At 40.0% G+C, this 17,273-nt stretch overlaps 2 protein-coding genes across 2 annotated transcripts; both read left to right on the top strand.

Annotated features, from left to right (window-relative positions):
• Nucleotides 1-275: 275 nt before the first annotated feature.
• Nucleotides 276-10,644, top strand: LOC115814138 (hephaestin-like protein 1). The gene is made up of 18 exons (XM_030776863.1): nt 276-424; nt 640-884; nt 1,387-1,599; nt 1,866-2,042; nt 3,611-3,865; nt 4,037-4,211; nt 4,296-4,426; nt 5,031-5,162; nt 5,341-5,546; nt 5,719-5,863; nt 6,010-6,222; nt 6,655-6,868; nt 7,136-7,266; nt 7,802-7,930; nt 8,212-8,318; nt 8,844-9,069; nt 9,941-10,074; nt 10,187-10,644. The coding sequence occupies exons 1-18, from the start codon at nt 276-278 to the stop codon at nt 10,364-10,366; spliced, it is 3,162 nt and encodes a 1,053-aa protein (XP_030632723.1). The 3' UTR covers nt 10,367-10,644.
• A 1,663-nt stretch (nt 10,645-12,307) lies between these two features.
• On the top strand, nt 12,308-16,642 carry LOC115814134 (deleted in malignant brain tumors 1 protein-like). Its single transcript, XM_030776862.1, has 6 exons — nt 12,308-12,365; nt 12,931-13,239; nt 14,574-14,882; nt 15,211-15,345; nt 15,458-15,519; nt 16,634-16,642. Exons 1-6 carry the CDS (start codon nt 12,308-12,310, stop codon nt 16,640-16,642), a joined length of 882 nt encoding a protein of 293 aa, XP_030632722.1.
• Nucleotides 16,643-17,273: the final 631 nt, after the last annotated feature.

Raw genomic sequence — 17,273 nt, 5'->3', positions numbered from 1 at the left:
TGAATGATACCAGAGACTGATGGTGTTGGTGTGTGGAGTTCATTCCACCCCCAAATGTCCATAAATAAAAGGCGTGGCTTGAATTGCTACTTTTGGTTTTAACGGAGAGTACCTTTCTGTTAGGTCAAGAATTTACTGGCGATGTTTATTTTATAGCTGAAAAATGTACTTTACGTGACATTGTCTTTTAGGTTGGCTAGATGTTTGTTTGCGTTTCTCTACGCTTCAAGGCGAGGTACTTTGATCTGCTGTTTAAAAAGCTACAAAAAACTGGGATGGCGTTGTTAGCGCTAGTAGTTCTGCTAGCCCTGAATACCGTCGAATGTATCAAGACAACGTACTTTATCGGTATTCGGGAAGAAGACTGGGACTATGCACCCAGCGGCAAAAACATAATCAGCGGCCAGAACATCGCTGACGATGAGTGAGGCTTCTCAGAAATTATTTTCATGAATGAACAGAGCTGGTGACATATAGTTGATATAGTTCATTATTATTATTAGTAGTAGTAGTAGTAGTAGTATACAACTTATCTTAAACTACAATTACAACTTAAAACAGTCCATGTCAAAATAAATAAATCCTCTACAAAAAATAGTTTCACTTTGGTCATTGTTGTTGAATCCTTGTCTGGTATAGACACTCCTCCGTGTTCCTGACGTCAGGCCCTCGTCATATTGGCAGAGTGTACAGGAAAGCCATCTACAGACAGTACACGGATTCTACATACTCTACTGAAATCCCTAAACCCGCCTGGCTAGGTTTCCTGGGCCCAGTGCTCCGGGCTGAGGTCGGTGATGTGATTGTGGTCCATCTGAAGAACTTTGCCTCAAGACCATACTCTCTTCATCCACATGGAGTTTTCTACGAGAAAGACTCTGAGGGTAATGTTATTCATATTAACAGACACATACATGTTTTAAAGATTATCTACTTTAAAACGTACTCAGATGCAGGAAAAACATTGAAGATGAACAATACTTGATGCATTAAAAATACCCTATCCGCCAGGTTATCTCTTATGAGATCATTTGCACATAATAACAGATTTAGTAACTCTCAGTTAAACTATTAGACCCTTCCTCCCACTACTACGTAAAACATATGCAAAAATCTTTCATTTATTTATGAATATATGTAAACATATTCTTTCACATATCTAGAAGATGCTTATGTCATACGTGTATAAATGATCAGTAAAGGGCCACATTTTGATATTATGTTAGTGGCACACCATGTATTACACAGGATACTATATCATGCTATCTAATTTTTATGAGCATCATAACTATTCAAGTGTATCTCAGTAAGTCAGTCAGGATTCAGTAAATTTGATGAACACTGAGAATGGGTCAGTTGAATGACATCATGCTGTTTTCCCCTCAGGTGCATGGTATCCAGATGAAACATCTGGAAAACTGAAGGAGGACGATCATGTCCAACCTGGGCAAACTCACACCTACACATGGAGGGTCACACCAGAATATGCTCCAGCAGAGGGCGACGCCAACTGCCTCACCTGGCCTTACCATTCCCATGTTGATGCACCCAAAGACATCGCATCAGGACTGATAGGGGCTCTGCTCACCTGTAAGAAAGGTAAGACATACACACACACACACACACACACAAACACACTCTCTCTCTCTCTCTCTCACACACACACACACAAAATGTCTGTGTTAAAAAAACATGCATACAAACACATAAACAGATGCCCTCATTAAAATGAAAGAGTCAGATAACAATACGTAGCATTATGTGTAGCACACAAACAAAAACATGTAAAGTCGTGACTAAAATAATATTACTATAATGATGTTCTCTTGTCTGTCACGGTGACAGCTCTGTCTGTCTCTCCTCAGGGGTTCTGAAAGATGATGTGAGTCGCTCTGATGTGGATCAGGACTTCATCCTCATGTTCAGTGTTGTGGATGAGAACCTCAGCTGGTACCTTGATGAGAACATTAAGAGGTTCTGCACAGACCCAGATGGGGTTAACACGGAGGATGAGGAATTTCAGGAGTCCAATTTAATGCACTGTAAGCCACCCAACCTTTTACCTGTAACACACTGGCATTAATTTACAGAAAAAAATGTGTCAGATAGACAACTTAAGGTGTAACTCTTCCTTAAAACAGTACCTTTTCTAAGTTTACTTACCTGGTATTTAAAATTCTTATTGCAGTAATTTCAAATTTTATACCTTTTGGTTCCATACATCATTTTTTGATTTCTCTCATGTCAGCTGCAGACCTTGTGTTAGCCTATAACAAGACTGCGTTCTGTAATTTCTCAGAAATCCTCTGAATTTACTCAAATCTCAGGTAACATTTCTCCTCATGACCAATTTACAATGCAGTGAAAAAAAAAAGTACATTTGTTATGATAACCTTACAACGTAAATGAAGAAGTCATTTCCCTTTTTTCTGATTATGGCTGTCTTTCTAATATGATTGGCTACGAGGGTGTACTTCAAGAATAAAAGCAAAGAATAGAAAAGAAAAGACAAAGTAAAAAAAAGCAAAGTAAAAAATGTGAGATACAATTTATTTGTGACAGGTGTTCTTACATATTAGGCTTTTGAAGGCTTGACATCGCTAATCTCTCTCTCTCACACTCTCTCTGGCCCTGTTTACACTTTGCATTAAGATCCGATTCTGGTGGTCCGATCACAGGTGGTTGGCTCTAAGTATGTCCGTTTACACCTGGCTTTAGAATCCGTGTCTCGAATGACCACTTGAGATCGGATCTCACTTCCCCGCTCTACATGCAAATAAAGACGTAAATTATCTCCAACGCGTTACGCCTTTCACTGAATTTCACTTTTGCTTTTTTAAATTAGAAATAGTGCTTATAACATGTGAGATGTCAGACGAATTTGGTGATCATTGATCACTGTTTTGGGACATTAAAGCACGTTAAACTGTTTCCGTATAATGGGCGTCAGTGGAGAGGAAGACGCTTAACGTGAGATAACGACCATACTCCTAGGATTTCGATTTAGATGTTTGACAGGAAGAGGCGTTTCTAACAAGAGATGTCCTAGAGATATTTGGTGATCATTGATCGCAGTTTTCGGACATTAAGCCACATTAAGCTTTTTCACGTTAAACGTTGGCGGGAGGCATCAATGCACGATCCGTGCCAAGTCTACCGGAAATTAAAAGAAGAAGAAGAAGAAATCAAAACTATATCCATTTTGCCTGTTGTTGTTGTTGCCTGTTGTCGCAATTCAATATGACGTCGAACGGGCGAGCGAATATGTAGGCTACATACACGAATGAGTTCATACTTCCGCGTAAGCAGAGAACGTCAGTTGAGTAGGGGGTCGTTCAATGTGGTCGAGTTCGCATTCGCCTTTACACTGCTGTAAGAATGTGGTCATATGCTTTCCAGACCACCTCAGAATGTGGTCTGAGTGTTCGAATCTCGATGCGACCTCAATGCACATTGGATGCTTTACACCTGTACTTTTGAGCTGTCCACTTTTGATTGGATCACCAAAATCGGATCTTAATGCAAGGTGTAAACAGGGGCTCTCTCTCTCTCTCTCTCTCTCTCTCTCTCTCTTTCTCTCTCTCTCTCTGTCTCTCTCTCTCTCTCTCAGCTATAAATGGATATGTGTATGGTAATTTGCCTGGTTTGGAGGTTTGTAAGGGCAGCATGGTATCCTGGCATCTCTTTGGTATTGGTAATGAAGGTGATATTCACTCCGCCTACTTCCATGGCCACACCCTTCTGGACAGAGGTCACCGTACTGATGTCCTCAGTCTGTTTCCCGGCACTTCTGTTACTGCGGAGATGATTCCCAGGACAATTGGAAAATGGTTGCTCAGCTGTCAGGTCAATGCCCATATACAAGGTACTCATAATTACTGTGTATTTGTTAAAAATAAATAAATAAAGATTTGATTAATGTTCTCTTTATCTGCCAGTATTTAAACAATTAGATCTCTCTCTCTCTATGTGTGTGTGTGTGTGTGTGTGTGTCTCTCTCTCTGGCTCTCCCTCTGTTTTCTGGTCCTGTGTTCAGCGGGTATGCAGGCCTTCTACCAGGTCTCTGCCTGTGACTCAAAGTTTAAAGCAGCACCTACAGCGCCCCCTGGCCATGAGAGACATTACTACATTGCAGCAGAAGAGATTATGTGGGACTATGCTCCCCTTGATATGAACACCTTTACTGGCCAACCTCTAACCACACCGGACAGGTAAACACACGCTCATGTGTAAACTAGTGAAAAAACACACTTATGCAGACATACACACCATCATTGCTTGTTCTCTGTGTGCAGTGATTCGGAGGTTTTCTTCAGCAGAGAAGATGGTCGACTTGGTGGAATTTACCAGAAAGTTCATTATGTACGGTACACTGACAGTACATTCACCACTGTAGAAAGCCAAGAAGAACACCTAGGCATTCTGGGTAATATATTTTTCAAAGTATAACCATAAACTCACTGTGACAATACTGAAGTCACACAGGGTCATATTCTTACATATTCTCTAGTTTTATTTGGTACTGCATATATTACATTACAGAAAAATATTTTGGTATCGGTTCAATGGATGAAGTCTGTCAGCTGTTAAACTTGTTGAAGGACCTTCTTAAAAAAATCTAACACCTCTGTGTTACCATCTGATTATATGAGACTAATCATTATGCACACTAAACCTCCCAAGCCAGTACCCAGTGTTTCTGACCCAGTGTATCAATGTAATAAAGACGAATGTGATACCCATAAAGTATATGAGTTCACTTCAGTTTAACTAACATCTGTTCAGGACAACTCATATACTTGCTATGTTAACCCAGTTTAGATTGTTCCAGTGTGAACATGTTCCTATTCAATACCTTTATCACACTCTCTAACTCAGCTGCAGTCACTGCAAAAAATCAGCCTTTGTCAAGCCTTACACTGGTTAGATACTGTATTTATAAATTATTCCGTGTTAAATTTAGTGCATTTTACTAATTAATCTTTTTCATCGCTCACACTATTCACATCCGTCACCATCTCCTCTGATAGGCCCAGTCATCCGGGCGGAGACAGGTGATGTTGTGGTGGTAACATTCCTGAACAAAGCCAAGTATAACTACAGTATCCAGCCTCACGGTCTGCATTATGAAAAAGCTTATGAAGGAGCCAAGTACCAAGATGGTGAGATGATCACATTCACACACACTTTTAAACAAAACACACATTATATTGAATTAAAAATAGTTTAGGAAGGGTACATTTGTCATCATGTTTGTTGTTCTGTGCAGATTAAGTCAGCAGTAGTTAAACACAAACTTCAAAGACTAGATGAACAGATTCTAAACCCCTTTCTATACAGGATCCCAGAAGGATGGAGCTAGTGTACCTCCAGGTGAACGTTTCATCTATCGGTGGAAAGTGACTGAAGGTCCCTCTGACAGTGACCCGCCCTGTTTATCATATTTATATTACTCTGCCTCTGACCCCGTCCCTGACACCAACTCAGGCCTGGTGGGGCCACTACTGGTGTGTAAGAGAGGAGCACTGGATGACAGTATGAAGCAGGTAACACACGCACTTACGCACACGCGCTCGCATGCATGCATGCGCAAAAATTTTAGCGTGCATAAATATGTGTTTGCATGCTTTGTATACATGCATGTGTGTGTTTGTGTGTGTGTGTGTGTTATTGTATTTGTAAGTACATTTGTTGCACATCTGTGTATATGTATTTCAGAAAGAGGTAGACAGGGAGCTGTTCTTGCTGTTCTCTGTGATTGATGAGAATGAGAGCTGGTACCTGGATGACAACATTCAGAAGTTTGGCAGTGACAAGTCTGACAAAGATAGCCAAGACTTTCAGGAGAGCAATAAAATGCATGGTATGTGCGCGCGCGCGTGTGTGTGTGAATCTGTGTGCCTGTGTGTCTGTGTGTGTGTTCACTCCACCTACTTCCCTGGCCAAACCCTCCTGAACTTTAATGTTCTTGTATGTATCTACATGTCTGATTTTTGTGTTTCCACCCAGCGGTGAATGGATATATGTACGGGAACCTTCCTGGACTGGATTCGTGTGAGGGGGACCATGTTGTGTGGCACACACTGGGTTTGGGAACTGAAGAAGACATTCATGGTGTTCATTTCCAGGGGAACACTTTTAAAAGGGACAACACGAACCAGGATACACTGAGTCTCTTTCCCCACACCAGTGTTACTGTTACCATGACGCCAGACAACGACGGTGTGTCTATCTCCCACAGTCAGTTATTAGGAAGATCCTCCTTTGAATTGTACACCGTCTGGAATTATTGCTTCAGTGCTTTCCAGGGGACAGTCTGAGTTATAGAAGAGCACAGAATATTACTTGCCAAAGCTTAGTTGAAATGATTTTGCTAAGCTCAGGAAAACATCGACAATAAAACATAATAAATCATGCACACAGATTAGCAGGAACAATAAATACATACAGAAACAAATTGTTGGTGAATGCCAAGGCAGATGAACTGGACACATTAATATTTACAGACAGTTCTCTAGAAGCATTTCTGTCTCTTATTGCAGATAGACATCATTTTGGTTGTATGATTTCAGCTCAGTTTTACTCCTTACATTACCATTACCCTCTGTCTCACGATCCTTTGACCTCTCTGTGAACTTTGACCTCTGACATTAGGTCCATTTGAGGTGAGCTCTCTAACAAGTGATCACTACAGAGCGGGCATGCGGCAACACTACACAGTGAAACACTGTAAGGGGAGTCAAAGGTCAACAGCCACGCCCTCTCAGCCTCCTGTTCGTTACTTTCTGGCTGCTGTAGAGGTGGAGTGGGATTACGCCACTGATCGTACCTGGGAAGTGGAGAGATATAGTGCCAGTATCAACGATAGGTACACTCAAACATACATCTCTTTCATTCTGGGACTGAAACTTCACAATCAGCCTGAATTTAGATAAATGTACACAATCAAATATCACAGCTGAGCACAGCTCCCTGTGTCCATCTCTGTACTTCATTCAAAGCTTTTTAGTAATGGTTACATGATGTTTACCTCTTTTGCTACTTCTCTCTCTCTCTTTTTTTATAACCCTTTATTCTCCTAATTCTCTCTTTCTCTCTCTCTCCCTCTCTCTCTCTTTCTCAGTCAGTCTCTCAGTTATGGAAGTGTGTTCCTCACTCACTCAGAGGATCAGATTGGCTCTAAATACAAAAAGGTCGTGTTTCGTGAATACACAGACGACACTTTCAGGACACAGAAAAAACATGAGGAGCATCTGGGCATTCTGAGTAAATTTTTTCTGAACATTATACATGATACCTGGAACAATGGCAATACATTATTAGACAGAGCTGATAGGACAAATGAATAATACTATTATTAAAATGCCATAAAGATTTACACACAAACATGGCTAGCAAGCTGTAGTCCACTGATCATGTTTCTGTGAGAGATAGTCAGGTGGTCAATAAAGCCATCAGCTCTGGTTGCTGCATCATTGAAACTGGAACTACATTTTTGAAATGTAAATTAATGAGGTTCATTTTCAGCACTTTCTGGTGGAATATGATTCCCTTATTTGCCAAATGAGGGGACTAACAGAGTAGGCTAAAGTAAAGGGAGCTAGTCATTGCTGTACAACCAGTTTAAAATCCAGTGCTCTGAGTCTAGCATTATACTGGTTTATTTTTCTACAATGACAACTAGTCATACAAATAAGTGTGAGAGCTGAAAAACTTTTCTTTGAATTTACTTACAATAAAAAGATCACCTCTGATGAATGCAGTTGAAATGCTAATGTGTGTGTGTGTGTGTGTGTTACAGGTCCTATTCTCAGGGCTGAGGTTGGTGAAAGGATTCAGGTTGTGTTTAAGAATAAAGCCACTAAACCGTTTTCACTTTACGCTCATGGTGTGAAGACCAGAGGGGGACACCGGTCACCTGCTCAGCCAGGTACATATTAACCACGCCCACTCATCATGTATCCAACCACATACACTCAAACCACTCCCATTCCCACTGTGAACCAACCACACCCAACTGTCACCTTTTAAGCCTCTTCCAATTAACAATGCCTATTTATGACAAAGCCAAGTATGACCACACCCGTAATGCATCTATCGAATTAGATAAGTTTACAGGAGATATTCTGAAATATCTCTCTATGTTCATTTGTTTGTTTGTTTGTGTGTGTGTTTGTGTGTGTGGTGTGTGTGTGTGTGTTTGCTATACAGGCAGTGTGAGGGTATATGAGTGGAATGTTCCAGAAAGGTCCGGCCCAGGACCGTCTGACCCAGCATGTATAACATATGCCTACTACTCCACAGCTGATTTCGTCAAGGTAACTAACAATAATAAAAGCAATAATATTGTATTGGTGAGTGGATTCTCACAAAATGTGTTTTACATGTTTAAAACGTAAGATGTGACACGAAGGCACTTAAATTAAGGTGATGTCTTTTTCTTGCTATAATAACTGCAGTCTTTATGTGTTATGTGGGTATTTGTACCTGCCTCTCCAACATGTTTGAGCAATTGGCAGAACTGTCTGTTGAGTGGTTTAGTTCAGGGGTCATTGATAGTTTGTATTAGTGTGTGTGTGTGTACACTGATGTCTGACTGTGTGTGAATTATAGGACCTGGTTAGTGGTTTAGTTGGGCTGTTGGTGATTTGTGTATGTGTGTGTGTGTGTGTGTGTGTTTGTACGTATACTGATGTTTTACTGTATGTGTGTGTGTGTTTGTTGCAGGACTTGATGAGTGGTTTAGCTGGACTGTTGGTGGTGTGTGTGTGTGTGTGTGTCTGCATGTATCTGTGTCTGTGTGTGTACACTGATGTTTTACTGTGTGTGTGTGTGTGTTGCAGGACTTGATGAGTGGTTTAGTGGGACCACTGGTTGTGTGTCGTAAAGGGACTCTGAATGATCAGAGACAGAGGACAGACGTACAGAGAGAGTTTGCTCTGCTCTTCATGGTGTTTGATGAGAATGAGTCGTGGTACCTGGATGACAACATTAAAACTTACCTCAACAAGGATCCAAAACACTTTGACACAGAAGACTCTGAGTTTATGGAAAGCAACCTGATGCACGGTGAGTGTATGCTTGTGTGTGTCATCTGTTTTCAGTTTTTAGACATAATCATACAACAGCTTTTTTTGGTCCTGCTTGAATCGGTGAATTGGAATTCAATATTCAACAGCTTAGAAACACCAATGAAATTACTTACGAAACCACTTCACTTCCCGCGGATCCTTAAAAAGTCTTAAAAGGCACTGAATTCATTCATTTAAAAATAAGGCCTTAATTAGTATTAAAAGGTCTTAAATCAATCTTTCAAAAGTTTTAAAAATGCTAAGACATGGGAAGTAGGATTTTATTAATTGTTTTTTTTTGACATTGCGATTTAAAATCTCAAAATAATTGGCAACATCTGTTTTTTAAATACTTTACCGAAAGCCTCTTGCATTAATGCTTTTATCAATGAGAGGGAGGTTATCTTTACTAGATGATATCAAGCCATTAAGACGGGAATGAGAATCTGACTGCACACGGAAAAAAAAAAATATTTTGTTCTACAAGTTTTTGTCAGACCTGTTAAGAGCCTATGCAAATTAGTTATACCACACAAAACACACTAATGTTTTAAGCATAAGTATGAAGAATACACTTTATTCATATTTTAGCTGTTGTAAAGTTGGTCTTAAATTTCATTCTAGATGCCATTAAAAAAGTCTTAGAAAGTCTTAAATCTAACTTGCATTAAGCTGTAGGAACCCTGTAGATTCAAATAAATGATTACACACGGACCTTAATTCAGTTCTGAACACCTGAACAGTGATAATGGAGGTCAGGTGTTAAGCCTGCAGAGCAGCTGGTACTGTATCTGTCAAAATGATCTATCAGGGATGTGCTAATGTCAAACTCTGTGTTTATTTCTGACATATTTCTGTCACACTCTCAGGTATAAATGGGAAGCTGTATGCTAACCTCCAGGGTCTGGTGATGAATGTGGGAGAGAAGATTAACTGGTACCTAATGGGTTTGGGTAATGAGATCCACACTGTCAATTTCCATGGTCAGAGCTTCATCTACAAGGTACACACACACAAACACACAGACACACACACACAAATAAGCTTACTTAAAGAAATAGTGTAGTTGGACATTCTCTCCTATCTTCCTTTTTTGGTCTCTTTTTTTATCTCAGACGGATCACTCCCACATTGCTGATGTGTTCAGCTTGGTCCCTGGAACCTTCCAGACTATAGAGATGACTGCAGGGAACCCTGGGACATGGCTGCTTCAGTCTTATGTGTTTGACCACATACACTCTGGCATGGAAACAACCTTCAAAATTTTACCTGTTGGAGGAAGTCAGAAACCATAGTTCATATGAGATAGACAGAGAAAGAGAGATTGAGAGTTTGATTCTAGCTATATTGGGTCTGGGCCTGAGGAAATTTTTTTTGAAATGGAGACTTACGTTTTTGTCGCATACCTAGACTTATATTTTTTTCTCTTCTCAATATCTAAAGTCAGCAGATCGGGGAGCACTTTTAACGGTTTTCTGAGCCATTTTATTTTCTGAACTAACACACAAAAACCATTTTAACAAAACCACATTTAGCAAATTATTAGGTTATTGTATATGGCAGAACAGTTACCACGAACAACTGCTTAAGGGTCATTCTTGCACTGCCCCTTTCTCCTTTCGGCGTCCACACAGATGAGGGCCTCTACTCCTCGACACCAGCCCTTCCTGGCCTCATGACCAACATTGGATCAGAACACTAAAAGGGGCAGTCTGTGGCCTACTACTCACAGATTTTAGTCATACCTATGTTGCATATTTTGATTTGATGTTTATAGAAGTGTTTTTAGCAATCCTTCTGTGATGCTGTAATGTTGTCAATAAACCATTAACGATTGTGCTGACAAACATCAGAAAAGTGAAACACTTAAACACTACAAAACGTGTCTTTCAACTACATTTTCAATTTCTGTGAGAAAACAGGAATATTGTAACACACACACACACTAAACTGTAAATCAGGCTAGCAGAGATTTTAAGTGAACTATGGTTAATGCCATAACGAGGCTTTTTGGGTTTTTTGTTTTTTTTTTACCTTGAGGCTTCTGAAAAAGTGAAAGGCCAAAGTAAGCCACATGAGAGACCTAGAGGACAAATTACACTATAGGCACACAGGTCGCAACACGGTCAGTGGTCCCGAAATGACAAAATTAAATTGCAAACATTACTTAAATAAAACCTTTCATCAAGCCATTCGGACCCCCCTCCTTAAGTACATGAGTACACAGTAAGTCCTGCTCAGTTCAGTGTAAATCCATAGTCTTTCATTGTGTTAACTGACATTACTGACATTTATATTTTTTCAACTTTTAATTGTATTTATTATTTTACTTTATGGTTGTTAACATGCACCATATTGATGCAGTTTAATAATAAGTATTAAGGAGCAACTTAATGACTTCTGAAAACATGAAACTAGCAGGAGTTGGAATGTGATGCAGCTTACCACTCTACTGGTATTATTAACCCTTTACCCCCTGCAACTCTGTGAAGTAATCCACCATGCATTGCATTTCTGAAATGCAGAATACACTGTATTATACTGCCTCCTGCTGGACAACAACAGCTGAAATCAATGTATGGAAATGGAGTTGTGTTTTTCTCAATGCACAAAATATTATCATAAAATTTAATTTTATTAGCAAATTAATTGTGTCTTTTCAGAATTTCTCATACTTTGACAATCTGTTTAAATTTGTGTCGATAGCATTACACATGTTCAATATCTTTGATGCTGACTGTTATAAGTTCACTCTAGTCTCTCCTTCCTTCGCATAATTTTTAAAAAAATTATATACATATATATATATCCACTCATTTATTCAGGTTTTTCCTTTAATTTGTCACCTGCCTGTATGTGTGTGTGTGTGTGTGTGTGTGTGTATACACATGTGTACATATATATGACTGTCGTACTGTGCTCAGATGTCTTGCTTCTTCTCAGAGAGCCATGCTGATAAGGAGGATTCCTGTTCAATAGGGCTTAAGTTATTTTGATGTATCAGCAAAAAAAAAAAAAAAAAAGAGAGAGAGAGAGAGAGAGAGAGAGAAAAAAAGCACCTGATATATCAGTGTTGATGTTTGATTATTTTCTTTAGTCAGCAATAGTTGGGTGTGACTGGGGGGTTAGGGCAGGGCCTGTTCTCTCTGTAGTGGCTGAGAGGAGACAGTTTACTCTTGGACAGCAGAGGAGAACGTTGGGTGAAGTTGTTTGAAGGAAGTGCTGGTGAGAACGAGATGGAGAGATGCTTACGAGTGTTTTTTCTGTCCTCCATGTTTCACCTCATTACAGGTGGTAAGTTTTTAGTCAACAGGTCAAGAAGTGACTGAATGATTATGGGTTTGGGATGACTGTAATGTCATACACTATGTGCTGATATCTAAAAGTATCTATGTGTGAGGAAAAAACATTTGCGATCATGTCACTCAAAAGAGAAAATATATGTTTATACTCACAAAGGATTCATGTCTATTGTAAAATTATGCAAATTTATTCACAAAATGTTTTATTGTGGTACTGATGAATGTGCAAAGTAATTACGATGAAATAAGAAATTAGATGGCTAAATAAAAACAGAGCACTGATTTCTCTCTCTCTCTCTCTCTCTCTCTCTCTCTCTCTCTCTCTCTTTCTCTCAACCATGCGCACATGTGTACACAATCACACAAACACACAATCACACACACACACACACGCACACATAGCCACACACACTGTGCTGCGCTCACCTCTCAGGTCCCTGTTAAAGTCATGGAGGCATCTGATTTCTCCCTCCAGTTTACTCCCCATGGTTTTCTTTTCCAGACTCTCCCTTTTAGAGGAAACCCTCATCAAACTGTTTTGTCTCTTTCATAAATAGACAGTGTGAGACTGGTGGATGGTGGTAGTCGCTGTGCTGGGAGAGTGGAGGTTCTTCATGATGGACAGTGGGGGACAGTGTGCAGCCATGGCTGGGATCTGACCGATGCAGCAGTGGTGTGCAGAGAGCTGGGCTGTGGGGAGACTGTAAAGGCACCGAGAAATGCTTATTTTGGAGAAGGATCAGGACCAATCTGGATGTCTTTAGTGGACTGTCGTGAGTCAGATACCGCGCTCAAAAACTGTAAATCAGAACAATGGGGCAACAATAACTGTGATCACAGTGAAGATGCTGGTGTCATCTGTTCAGGTGGGTCGAACTAAAGCTTGGTAATGATTTTGTTCTTTGTTTAATATATTTTACAACTCGTTTAAGCAACAAAAACATTCATGCCTCCTATTTTCCAACCTATTATGCTCATTTCCATTTGAGTGAAAGACGTTTAAGTGTAATGCACACGTTGTTGTGGTGACTAACGTTTTTTTGTTTGTTTGTTTGTTTCTTTGTTTGTTTTTTTTTACGTAGATTTAGTCTTAGTCTTTGGAATAAATTCTATATCTGATTCAGTGACATTTTAGTTACTTATTTATACTTAATTTTACTCTGAACAAAAATACTAAAATGAAATTTAATTTACTCATCAATACTGATTGCACTGGAATCCTATTTTAGACACTACTTCTTATTTCCGGGAAAGTCTTTGTTTAATTGTCAAAAACATTATGTTAGATGGCAGTAGCATATGGTTTTAAACATTTCTTGTACAGGTGTGTAAGGACCAGTATTAGACAACATGCCATGTTTCTGTATTTTGCAATTTAATTGTTTGTCGCATTTGAAATGTCATCGTCATCATCATTATCCAGATTTGATTTGTTTTAATTTAATAATCATCATCGTCGTCATCATAATTCTTATCATCATCAAAAATCAGGTACTTGTATTTTTGTCATTATTTTGGCATAGTTTTTCATTATAGCAGATATTAGTTTTACCCCAGTGTCACGACCTGCTCCTCTCTATCACTCTCTGTCCCTCTTTGTTTATCTTGTTTTCCCCCCTCTAGTGGTCAGTGTTGGTTGTGGTCGCTATTTTCTTCCAGGCTCCTTGGTTCAGTCCTGTTTTGATTCAAGTCTTTTACTCCCTGGTTTCTTGGTTTAGCCCTATCAGTTCTATCATGGTCCACGTCTGTCTTCAGTTAGTTAAACCTCGTTCAGCCTCATTTAGCTCTGTATAAGTACTCCTTAGTTTGCTCTGTTTCTTCGTCTGACGTTGTTTGGTGCTCGTCCTGTGTTGCCTTGGTTTTCCTGCTTACCTGAATCTCTGAATCTGCATTTTGTAAGTCTTTGAAACTCTTTTGTTATGTTTACTTTGAATAAAGAGACCACTGGCCTGCACTTACATCCAGCCTCTTTTGCACACTGTGACATCCAGCGATGATCATGGGTGTGTTTCCTAATTAAATTTATGTCTTAATGTCAAAATAAACATTCTCTTCTATTACACGAGCTCAGGTGAAAAGAATTTTTGCTGAAAGTGAACATACGCAAATTACATACGCAAATTATAATTTATTCTCTCTCTCTCTCTCTCTCTCTCTCATGCATTCTCTCATTATCTCTATTTTTCTGTTTTTTGTACAGGCAGTGTGAGGCTGGTGAATGGTGGTCGTCGCTGTGCTGGGAGAGTGGAGGTTTTTCATGACGGAGAGTGGGGGACAGTGTGTGGTCATGGTTGGGACATGACTAATGCTGCAGTGGTGTGTAGAGAGCTGGGCTGTGGGGACGCTGAAGAGTCACTGATGAATGCTCATTTTGGCCCAGGGTCAGGACAAATCTGGATGGATGATGTGAAGTGTAACAAGTCAGATACTACACTTAAAAACTGTAGGTTTGGAGGATGGGGTAAACATGACTGTGATCACGGTGAAGATGTTTCAGTCGTCTGTTCAGGTACGCCAAACAAAACCTCAGAGATGAGATGACATGATGAAAAAGTTTACAACTTCATTAATCTTATCATCCAGCCTGTAACCATGATTGCACAATGTCACATAACTGTCATTATTTCTCTGGTCATCTCAAAAATTCAGTTATCCTGTTAGTACAGGGAACTTTCAGATTTTTTTTTATGTATAGGTTTATCTATATACGCAGTCAAATTTTCATGATGATTTGTTTTTCAGTACATGACCATTACCTCTCTAGAAATAGTACAGACTGGCATACATATAGCTAACATATAGTGACGTATCCTTCCTCTCTGCCCATCTGTCCACAGATAGTGTGAGGCTGGTGGATGGTGGTAGTCGCTGTGCTGGGAGAGTGCAGGTCCTTCATGACGGACAGTGGGGGACAGTGTGCAGTATTCACTGGCATAAGACAGATGTTGCAGTGGTGTGTAGAGAGCTGGGCTGTGGGGAGGCTGAAGCTTCAAAAACGTTTCATTTTCATAGACCAGCATCAGTACCAACCTGGATGTCGGACGTGCAGTGTAGTGAGTCAGATACGATGCTGAAAAACTGCAGATCGAAACGAGGGGGTAGACATGGCCGTGCTTATTGTCGGGATGTTGGAGCCATCTGCTCAGGTAAGCTGAACTAAACCTCAATTATAGATTTTATAAGTTTATAAAATTTTATGTCATTTACACAGCAGCATGCTCAGCCTCTTCACAGTCATCCTTTACTGCAGATAAAACATCACAGTAGCAATTGGTCATTTTTATAAACCTTCCAGTTGTCATCTTAGACAGGGACGATGATTCTGCTATGTAATATATTTGAATTCGTTTGAAGAAGAGAGTATCATGTCGATATTTGTTGTGACAGTTGTAATAGCTCATTGTTTCAAACCCAGTGAATCCACATCCCTGGCTGCTATCTCATGCAAGTCCTTGGTCTCACCCTAATTAAGGCCCAAGCACTTGTCCACCGGGGGGCGCATGCACCAGAGGTGCAAGGCCCTACTGTTTTCCTAAGGATTGTTATACTTTGTCTTCATGAAATTTGTTACACACATCAGTGCTTGTGACAGTTACTCAGGGACAGAGGCTTGGCCCTAGGTGTTGCCCAGGGACTCCATAGCGCCCCTATATGACGTTGAGTCTTATGCGTGGCATATAGTTTCACCTACACACACCAAATTTGGTAGGCCTGTAGGTCTCTCCAAGACGAACAAATCTGAAGTACATTGTATCAGTCATACTCAACAGGAAGTGAGTTATTTTGGATTTTGTGCGTTTTGACACGTTACATTTTGACATACTCCTAGACGGCTCATCGGATTCATTTCAGATCTGCGACATGTGATTTCGAGTTGTTGCTTATTTTAACTTGCAAAGGGATTTTTGACATCTTGCAAGGTGTTGAAATGGCGAAATGATAAACTTAAATGTCTCGCCACACAAATAGGAATGTGTCATAAATTCGTCATACATTGCTTGACACGACTCAAACTTCACAGGTTATTGGTTATGATGGTTATGATGATATCCACATGCCCAAAGTGACACTCTGGTGTAGTGCCACCATGTGGCAACAGAAAGAGTGGCTTTTTCACTGATCTCCCGGTCCCTCTTACTCTGCAGTCTCTCCTTCTCTTTGTCTACATAATACCATGAACCAATCACCCATCATGCATTCTCTCGCTCTCTCCCTCTCATGCATTCTCTCATTATTTCTATTTTTCTGCCATTTGTACAGGCACTGTGAGGCTGGTGAATGGTGGTCGTCGCTGTGCTGGGAGAGTGGAGGTTTTTCATGAGGGACAGTGGGGGACAGTGTGTGGTCATGGTTGGGACATGACTGATGCTGCAGTGGTGTGTAGAGAGCTGGGCTGTGGGGACGCTGAAGAGTCACTGATGAATGCTCATTTTGGCCCAGGATCAGGACAAATTTGGATGAATGATGTAAAGTGTGATAAGTCAGATACTACACTTAAAAACTGTAGGTTTGGAGGATGGGGTAAACATGACTGTGATCACGGTGAAGATGTTTCAGTCGTCTGTTCAGGTAGGCACAAATTAATCTCAATGATAAATTCTAAGAATATATTATATTATTTTCAGTAATATATTCACTAATAGATATTTTCTAAAATTTACTAACATATTTTACAAATATTCAACCCCTTTACATCCAACCAGTTAACGCTGTATAACCTGTGACAGTAATTAATTGGACAATAAAGACAATTTTGTTTTATTGAGTGTGTGTGTGTGTGTGTGTGTGTGTGTGTGTGTGTGTATACACTCTCACACACACAAATACATATGTATACATACATACGCATACATATTTCAGATGAAGGTTCCATGACACACAGTGACACCACTTTAAGCGA

Source organism: Chanos chanos, chromosome 6 (assembly GCF_902362185.1).
Source record: "Chanos chanos chromosome 6, fChaCha1.1, whole genome shotgun sequence".
NCBI classification, from domain to species: Eukaryota; Metazoa; Chordata; class Actinopteri; order Gonorynchiformes; family Chanidae; genus Chanos; species Chanos chanos.
This window is presented reverse-complemented; position numbering and strand designations above follow the sequence as displayed.

Bases quoted from the DNA above. Each gene is read 5' to 3' on its own strand.
- LOC115814138 (XM_030776863.1), top strand. From the start codon at position 276: ATGGCGTTGTTAGCGCTAGTAGTTCTGCTAGCCCTGAATACCGTCGAA. The intron at 2,043-3,610 runs GTAAGCCACCCA...TCTCTCTCTCAG, and splicing joins GGAGTCCAATTTAATGCACT to CTATAAATGGATATGTGTAT. The intron at 4,212-4,295 runs GTAAACACACGC...CTCTGTGTGCAG, and splicing joins CCTCTAACCACACCGGACAG to TGATTCGGAGGTTTTCTTCA.
- LOC115814134 (XM_030776862.1), top strand. From the start codon at position 12,308: ATGGAGAGATGCTTACGAGTGTTTTTTCTGTCCTCCATGTTTCACCTC. The intron at 13,240-14,573 runs GTGGGTCGAACT...TTTTTTGTACAG, and splicing joins TGCTGGTGTCATCTGTTCAG to GCAGTGTGAGGCTGGTGAAT. The intron at 15,346-15,457 runs GTGGGGAGGCTG...GAAAAACTGCAG, and splicing joins GGTGTGTAGAGAGCTGGGCT to ATCGAAACGAGGGGGTAGAC.